This window comes from Panicum virgatum, chromosome 4K (genome assembly GCF_016808335.1).
Source record: "Panicum virgatum strain AP13 chromosome 4K, P.virgatum_v5, whole genome shotgun sequence".
NCBI classification, from domain to species: domain Eukaryota; kingdom Viridiplantae; phylum Streptophyta; class Magnoliopsida; order Poales; family Poaceae; genus Panicum; species Panicum virgatum.
Window position 1 is genome coordinate 15,208,743 of NC_053139.1, and position 8,880 is coordinate 15,217,622.

General features: G+C 45.5%; 1 protein-coding gene and 1 long non-coding RNA gene across 2 annotated transcripts; both read right to left on the reverse strand.

Annotated features, from left to right (window-relative positions):
• Positions 1-293: 293 nt before the first annotated feature.
• On the reverse strand, positions 294-955 carry LOC120705086. Its single transcript, XR_005687775.1, has 2 exons — positions 898-955; positions 294-627 (listed from the first exon to the last, which is right to left on the reverse strand). It is a non-coding gene; the product is annotated as an uncharacterized LOC120705086 (long non-coding RNA).
• Positions 956-5,439: 4,484 nt separating this feature from the next.
• Positions 5,440-6,684, reverse strand: LOC120701941. The gene is made up of 3 exons (XM_039985734.1): positions 6,465-6,684; positions 5,683-5,798; positions 5,440-5,574 (listed from the first exon to the last, which is right to left on the reverse strand). Exons 1-3 carry the CDS (start codon positions 6,682-6,684, stop codon positions 5,440-5,442), a joined length of 471 nt encoding a protein of 156 aa, XP_039841668.1.
• Between the last annotated feature and the right edge of the window lie 2,196 nt (positions 6,685-8,880).

An 8,880-nucleotide genomic window follows, 5' to 3' on the forward strand; every position in this document is an offset into this window, starting at 1 on the left:
TACCGACTGACATAGATATACTGACAGATAGTCTGTTGCCATACAAAGATATACCAACTGACATATATTCCCAACAAATGATCCGTTACAATGTTTATGCCAACTGACAGTGAGTAGCTAAATTTCTTTAGCAACCAACAATCCAACGCTACATCCACAAAAAATAATATAATTAATCCCTCATTGACCATACAGCTCCAATAATCTTTTGAAACAGTACATATCAAGCACACTTGGCTAAAGATATATAGATCATGTTTTTCATTTGAATCCAACAGATATCAAACATAGTATTGACTAAAGTAGAGCTCATAGTTTTCATATGAATCCTACATATATTCAACAATACATAATTGGTTGGCAAAGCTTCATCATAGACATCATTTGTGATGTCACAGTGCTCAAGTCAAGCTAGCTAGATAGTCTGTTGGGTTTGTCACAGACCACATTTCAAGCAGCAGCCACATGCCCACATTTACAAAATAATAGAAGCCAGCCTAGATATTCCAAATGAGCACTACCCAAAATAAAAATGCCCATAAGCACTGCCCAAAATAAGTGTCCATGAGCGTTGATCCCCTTGTTGCTTACATGATCAACCATCATGCCACCTCTAAGACCTCCCACCTAAACAAGTTAAAAGTATGCTGAAAAATAACTTCAGGAACAGAAGGAAGAGTGAAAATTAATCTACAAAATTGTTGTATGTTGCTACAACTAGCTGACTTGCCTACTCTTAGGAAAATTGGCTAATTAGTGTGCAATTCATACAACTAAGTGTACTTTCTTGATGGACTACCACAAATTCTAACACGCCCAAAGCTGGAACTAAAATGAGATCAAATAGTAATAGTAGAAGAGTGGGCTGTTTGCTGAAAGCAAAAATTCAGAAAATACCTGTTGTACCTTGGGTAGATTGTGATTCTTTGGTAACCTTCAACTGTCAGAAATATAAACAATTAATTAGTGGTTGCGGTCACTCTCATGACACATAAAAAAATGTATCAAAGATAAGTGTAGTACTTTTTTGTATGGCCATGCAATTGACATCTTATGTGCATCAGCCATAGTCTCCACATAACCATAAGGACGAGGCAGAACTGTATCCCTTTTCAGCACAACATTCACAACCACTTCGTAATACTAATTTCTAAGAGCCACATCTCCTAGCATGCTCTTTGGATCAGTTGAAATAATTGTTCCCTTAGCCACTGCTACATCAGATCGTAGCAAGGCATATAATATCACATCCTTTCCAACCTAAAGAAAATGATGCATTTATGAGATAGAGCCACAAATAAATCAAAGTAAAAAAATTATAGCATGGATGAGAAGATTACAAGTTCATCATGTGTAGATGGGGCTACAGGGATGCACCGACATGGCTGCACTATTGGGGCTGCACCTCCAGGGCTCATTTGATGATGATGGGCTGTTGCTGGGGTTACAACACGCCTTTTCACAATCAAGTAATCATCCTCACTAGAGTGATCAGAAGCTCCATCTTCTTGATTTTGAGCATTATGACATGCCTCATCGACATGTTCTTCAGACCTTGGGCTCTATAAAGATGATATAAATAAGTGGTAGTGCAAATAGGAGCTATGAGCTTGTAAAAATTATTGTTCGCTACTGATATGAGCTTACATGTCTATGAGATTATTCATCAACTAATTATATTTTACTATGATTCTAAGTAACTCAAGGTTGTTGAAGTAATTTACCACATGATGCCTTGAATTAGAACCATGTTGTGACATTATTTCCATATCTTCCTCCATTTCTGCAATGTGTTGTTGTAGAGCTGCATTTTCACTTTAAGCCTTTTTACGGGCTAGAACTTCCATTTGAAGCCTTGTGGGTTTGTAAGACTTCAACCCCGGGGTACCAACATGTTGGGGAGTTGGTCCGAGGCCCAAAACACGAACACGTCCTCTTGGCTCCTTTTCTCCACAAGCAGCAGCATATGCATCACCTTGTTGAATTGTTTTCTGCTTCAATTCTGGACGAGCTTCAACAATGGATTTAAGCTTATTCTGCACAAATGAAATATCTATGGTTACACACAAAAAAATATTCCTTCAAACTGCAAGTCATTTTCATAAGCACACTTACAATAATTGGTTCTGCTTTCGTTAATGGCACTCCATTTTTCCTTGTATGGGTCTTTATATATAGTTCATCTCTTCGTGGAGGACGCCCTAGAACACCATCCTACAAAGAAAATTGAACTTTCAAGACTGAAAATAAGAAATTGTAATGTACCAAAATAATGATAGATATAGTTTCAATACCAATTCATGGCCCGAACGAGCAAAGCTCTTACTGCCTGCTGTATGGGGTGTCCCCAACTTTGAACGATTTGACTTCGCTACTTCCGTGCGAGCCTATGATAGACAGTGTTAAATTCTACAAAGTTTGTTGAACACAAGTAATTAATACTAGTTACTTACTTCAGATTCAGGTGACCTACAATAGTTTGACAGGAACTTCCAATCATCATCATTGACTCTGTCTCTATGTTTTGCCCTCAATTCTTCATCTGAAATTTTCTCATCAAAAAATTGCTTCTTTACGGTGGACTTGAATTCCTTCCATTTCATTCCAGCAGTGCCCAGAAACCAGTTGAACGCAGCATCATCAATATCATAGACTTCCTAATTTGACAAGAAAAAGTAAGCAATCAGTTCTAGAGTAATAATATATACAAAAAAAATACAAACTATACTAGAGATAGCATGCGCAGGGCACCTTTAGGTCAGTCCAAACCTCAAACTTCTTTTCAGCATCCACAAGCCTCCAGTCAACACCTTTTCCAATTGATTCCGAATCCTGATCTTCACCATTGTCCTCATCTGCATTGTCAACAGGATTTCTTGGTGGCCTTTTGCGCATGTTATGGTGTCTAGTTGCTGCATCTTTCTTGCTAGGAGTTCTCTAAAGCAATGAAACATTATGGTGTAAATAGTTGCCAAGAAATACAGAGACTATTGCAAGAAAAAGTATGTATACAGCACCTTTTTTCTTTTCTTAGTTTGATCGTGTTGTACCACATTGCTCAAAGAAGGGAGCTTAAGAGCATCTAGCTTCCTTTTGTTGGCTGCAATTGTTGCGAGGCGCTGCTGCTCATACCTGATGGCTTCTTCCTTATTGTTTCCTCTTGCGCTTGACATTTTTTCTTCTGAAAGAACAAATGAATTAGCAATCTTTGCAAATTGCTTTCGGCTACTGGTCTGCTCATACAAATGTAATTTGCATCAAGCATAAATTCAAAAAGGATCCACCATTACATATGGTACCCATGAATTTTTGCTTCATATCTGAAATTCTCTTTACCTTGTCCTGCAATATGAACCTGCGGTGAGCCAGCAGTGTCTCCGTAACCAAATCAGTGAAGGAAGCTCCAAGGAGGTGGCTGTGCGGAGATACAAAGTCAGATAGTCAACTCAAATTAAGCATGCAAGTTGCTGCTGAGCTTTTCAACAAAGAATATGTAATATTAGAGCACAACTTTTGAAATTAACTGCAGCAAGTCAAACAAGAAATAAAATTAACTGCCCACTAGATTTTAGTTGATATTCATCCATGTCAAATACTAGCATTAAAGAGTACTAGTAACAGAGTATAAGAACATGGTACTATCAAGCCTAGTGCTTTAAAATTGAAGGCCAGTGTAGACCAAATCTGGATACAATTACTAAAAAAATACTGCAAGTTGCTAGCAACTGAATATATGAACAAGATACTAGTAAACTCTGTGAATATATGAACAAGATACTAGTAAACTATGTATGTGGACTGAACCAATTTATTAGACTAAAGATTGCAGGATTCACATTGAGTACTGACACTTGTGGTGATGGATGTGGCGGCCAACCAACTGAGTATAGGAAGATTGCAGGATAAACTCTGAAAAAGATTGCAAGTTGCAGGATTACCCCTTCTTGGACTAGGGTTGGCGGTGGTGGATGTGGCTGGGTGGTGGACTAGGGTTGGCGGCGCGGCTCCTGGATGCACTCGCGGTGCAGAGCCGCTCGGTCTACTGCGTCCTCTCCCCACAAGGCCCCACCCCAGGGCACGCGGCGGCGCGGCTCCTGGACGCACTCGCGGCGCGGAGGCCCGGCTGCCGCGTCCTCTCCCGCTTGCGGCCCCGCCCCAGGGCACGCGGTTGTGCGGTGCCTCTCGCCTGGACGCGCTCGCGGCTCCGGTCTCCTGCTCTCCCGTGGGCGGCAGCTCCTGGACGGGACGGACGGCCGGCAGGAGTGCAAGGTCTTACACGACTGTGAAGATTTGGGAGAGGAGCAGTTTGGTGGCTCGTGAGATTTGGGAGAGCAGAGGGGCAGGTGAAGATTCCGGTGAGGAGTCGAGCGCGCGCACCAATTTGGGGAGAGCGCCGAGCGCGCGTGGATGAGATTTGGGTTGGGGCGACTGCGCGGCGGCGGGGAAATTTGGGGAATACAGGGCGAGGGCGCGGGGATTAGGGTTTTGCAGAGCTGACCGGTGGGCTCCCAAGGAAAAATTGCGCGCGAGAGCAGACGATGGGCCTGCATGTATGCCGACAGATGGTTTGAGGCCCATATTAGCTTTTGCCGACACTCCATTCGATGGTATATCTGAATAGGAACACCGACTGATGGTCAGTCGTTAAAACTTAATTTGCCGACTGACAGACTGTTACAAAGTTTTACCGACTGATAGTTCGTCGCTATTCTGGTACTTTTGCCAACACACGTCCGATGGTATTTTTGGGCTGTGGTATAGTGATTATGCTGTGCTGTGATGCTGTGCCGTTCCTCTGAATTATGTAACTCTGAGCAAGATTTATCATTTCCTGTGCCTCTGAATTATGATGTGTTGTGATGCTGTCTGGGCTGTCAGCTTCAGATTATAACAACGAGTACATTTTTCTGATGCCCATGGGCAAGTGGGAATAATCAACACTATATTTTAAGATTATAACTAAGCTAGCTGTCTTTCTTTCTGTTTGTTTCTCTGTATATTCCAGCACTGGAGCATGGATGGTAGTACTGAAGCTCTTGTGATGGGATCAACACTGCAGAACATGAGTTGATTTCACTGCTTTGTTCAGTTCACTGTATCAAGGCTTGTTCAGTTCAATGTTGCTTAGTTTGTTCTGGAGCCATGTATCTACAGCTCTCATGCTGATGCTATTACAGTACACACAGCTTTCCTGTAACACAATAGACCTGGGAGAGTGTCTCCATATTCTTTGCCCACTTTTATCTAATTATTCTGGAGCCATGTATCCAGTCATGTTTTCCTTGTTACTGCAATAGATGTCTGGATGATAACAATTTCTGTTTCGACCACTGGATTGAAATAGCAGGAATATGAACAGGATGTTATTCATTCAAATGAACATTTTGATCTCCAAAATCCAAAGATGGTTATGCCACCAGGTTATTACATTAATACAGGTTATTGCATTAAACAGATGATCTTGTTCTTCTTCCTCTTCAATGCCGCAAGCATAGCACCAAGGAAGACGACATCATCTTCATTGGATTCCTCCTTTTCCTCCCGCCACCGCTGAAGCCTCTCGGACCTCGACATCTGCCGCACTAACACAAAATGCAACACTGAATTAGCATACAAGAAATGACAAGGTTGGGTACACTTGATGATATTATCTTCAACAATATTGAACTGTTTTGAACTGACTTTGATGATATTATCTTCAGTTATACAGACGAGGAAGCTACATTTCTGGCTATTAATTAAGAAGGTCAAGACCTCCTCAACAAAGTCTGAGCTTTCAGTCACATAGAATCCAGATTCTACAGCCAAAAAAAGGAGTAGTAAGCAGTGGGTTGCCTGCAGCATTGACAGTAGTGCAAGCAGTGCCGGAAAATATCTGCACCATTATGTACTCAAATTTTGGCAGTGGAGTGTGTGGATACAACAGCTATTGCACGTTCAACTGGAACCAGACAGAAACAGAATGTGCTTGTGCTCCAAACTATTCGTTCTTTGATCCAGAAAGAAAATACAAAGGGTGCAAATCAGACTTTGCATTGCAAAGCTGTGACTTGAGGGAGGCACAAGTACTAGAGCAGTTTCAAATGATTCCAGTGAATAACATTGATTGGCCTCTTCGTGCCTACGAGCAGTACTTCCCCATGAACAAGACTACTTGCCAAAACTTATGCCTGACCGATTGCTTCTGTGCTGCCGCAGTGTTTGATCAGGATGGACATTGCTGGAAGAAGAAACAACCTCTGTCTAATGGAAACCAAGGAAGTCAAGTTCAAAGGACGGTTTTCCTCAAGGTATCGAAGAATAATTATTCATACCCTCTAATCAATACTTCCCCAGAAGAAAGACAACCAATGATATGAAACAATAATCCTTGATTCTCTTAAAAATTGTGTCCCGGATCATGACCCCTTTATTATATTTGCAGGAAGCAAGAAAAAAATTGGTTTTGAGAAGGGGAAACAAACCGACGAACCCTGCGGAGCACACGGTGATGGCGAGGCCGACGGCGAGGTCTGCGACGTCGTCGGTGAGGACGTCGGGGGTGTTGGTGACCCGAATCCCGCGCTCGCGGCACTTGGTGAGGTCGACGCGGTTGATGCCGACGGAGAAGGAGGCAAGATCTCGAGCACCGGGAGCGCGTCGATGAGCACGGGTGCGGGAGGAACTCGCCGGCACCCCCGGCATGAACTCGCCGCGGGTGCGGGAGGGAGACAGGGAGGATGGCGGCTCGTCGCGAGGTCGCCGGCGCAGAGGAAGGATGGCGGCGTAGCGCGAGCAGCGCTAGCGTTCGTGCGGGTTGTTTCGCTGACAGATAGATCCCACTAGTCATATTGATTTAGGGGCCATCATTTGATCACTCCACTGGAGTAGACACTACATTTTAAGTGATTAAACATGAAAAGTGGGTGACTAAAATGAGTTTTAGTCACTCCACTGGAGTTGCTCTTAGACCTTTATTTGGATGAGCCGTACTTCTACAACAAAAGATCTAGATATATCATCAATTGGTTGAAGTATCGAGGGATTAATAAGTATCCTACATTACAGGCAATAGCTAGGGATAACTTGCCCATTCCAGTGATAACAGTTTCATCCGAATCAGCTTTTAGTACAAGCGGGAGCGTAACCGGTCCACATGGTATATAGTCGGCTTGCCCCTAAAATGATAGAAGCCCTTAGGCCTCCTCCACCTGCACGAGCCAGTAGCTAGCTCAGGCTCTTCGCACTCGTCACTCTCCAAATTCACTCTCCAAAAGGAATAACTATGTCTGATCATCGAGATTTTCTTCTCTATATTCAGTTTCTCCACACCCATCCATTCTCTATATCACTCTCTATACCAACTACCATGTGGTGGGACCCATAGTCAGCATTTTACTTTTTTCCTCTCTCCACCCTCCTTCCTCCCTCCTCTGCGCTCACCCTTCGCAGTTGCTAGCGCCGGCCCACTCCGCTCGGCAAGGGCGCATCCCACCGGCGGCCCACTGGCCCTTGCTGACGCCGCGGTCCGCTGAACTCGAGTGCAGCTCGGAGCGCGCACCCATGAGCAGGCGAGCGGGCACGAGGACCTAGCTGTGGCGGCGTGGCGCCGGCAGCCATCCCGGCTGAGGCGCACGGCCTTGTCGGCGCGTGGCCACCCGCGTCGTGTCCCAGCGCCTGGCGCTGCCCGTGTGGGGCAAGCGGCAGCTTTTGTGCAGCATGCGGCCGGGATCTGGTTGGTTTTTGTTGTTTAATCATTTTGATGATTTTGTGTTGGTATCCAACGGAAAGAAGCTAGGAATTAATGTCTCCAATTTTCTTTGCTCGTGAATTACCGAAGAGGAGCCAAGCGGGTGGGGTATCGGTCACAGCATGCTCGGCGTACTGAACCCAGTCGGCGCGCATGTGGTGCGCTCGGCGTGCCAGTCAATTTGACCTGCAATTGACAAGGAAGATATACGTTAAATTCTCGGGTGCAATCGGCTAGCCAACCAATGCGAGTGACGTCAGCAATCGGCTACCGTGCAGCTGATCTAACAAAGTGAGCCTATCTAAAACGATGCAACTTTAGGGAACAACACATAGACCCGAATCCTATCGGCTATAGTGATGGAATCACATGGTCAGCCGACAGCAAACAGACCCAAGCTGGATAAGTTGCTGTAAAAGCTTAAAATAAACTAGATTAACAAGTCAACCTAGCAAGATCTAAACAATTACCGATGTCGGTGTTCCGTATCACCGTCCGGTCTCGTCCTTCATCCGGACGGTCATCATGTCCTTGGCGCTGACTTCCGGGGGAGTGGTTGGACAGTGTTCTCCTCTGGGATGGACTTGTCAACTCACTTCCCATCATGGTCCGTGCAATGGCGTGGGCGGTCAAGTCTCCCACTTGCCCCGACGTGACTCCTTGCACAGGCTTTTGACCGGGGACGTCCCCCTTGGCTCGGGGCTGGTTGGCTGCCGCGTGGCCGTGCGGGGCCCTTGGCTGTGGGGGTCGGGTGAGGCAGAGCCCCCCATAAGGGTCGGGCGAGGTGGAGCCTCAAGCGGGCCCTGGGCTGCTTTCGGCTTGCTGGGCCGTCCCCGGGCTGTCTGAACTAGTGTCGACACTGGTTGATCCGTAACGCCATCAAGACTAAGCCCTAGAGGTTTAGCTTTGACGGGCAATTAGGGATACCCGTCACTTTTACCCCATTAGTAGCCCCCGAACCCCCTCGCGGTCATGGTGGAAGCGCGCTGGGGTCCTGTTTAGGCGGTGCTGATAGGTGCGGTGGATCGTCCTTCCACTTCTCGTGGTTTCTTGGTGGGTGCGTGCGAGCACACCCACTGGGTGTAGCCCACGAGCCTCTGAGCGAATCACAGATTTGTTCAGAGGGTTCAGCGCGTGCATCAGTAGGTGCA

Coding starts and splice junctions, on each gene's coding strand:
- LOC120701941 (XM_039985734.1), bottom strand. CDS start 6,684: ATGCCGGGGGTGCCGGCGAGTTCCTCCCGCACCCGTGCTCATCGACGC. Junction 5,799..6,464: donor GTGCTCCGCAGGGTTCGTCG/GTTTGTTTCCCC, acceptor TTTTGGCTGTAG/AATCTGGATTCTATGTGACT. Junction 5,575..5,682: donor CTGAAGATAATATCATCAAA/GTCAGTTCAAAA, acceptor TTAGTGCGGCAG/ATGTCGAGGTCCGAGAGGCT.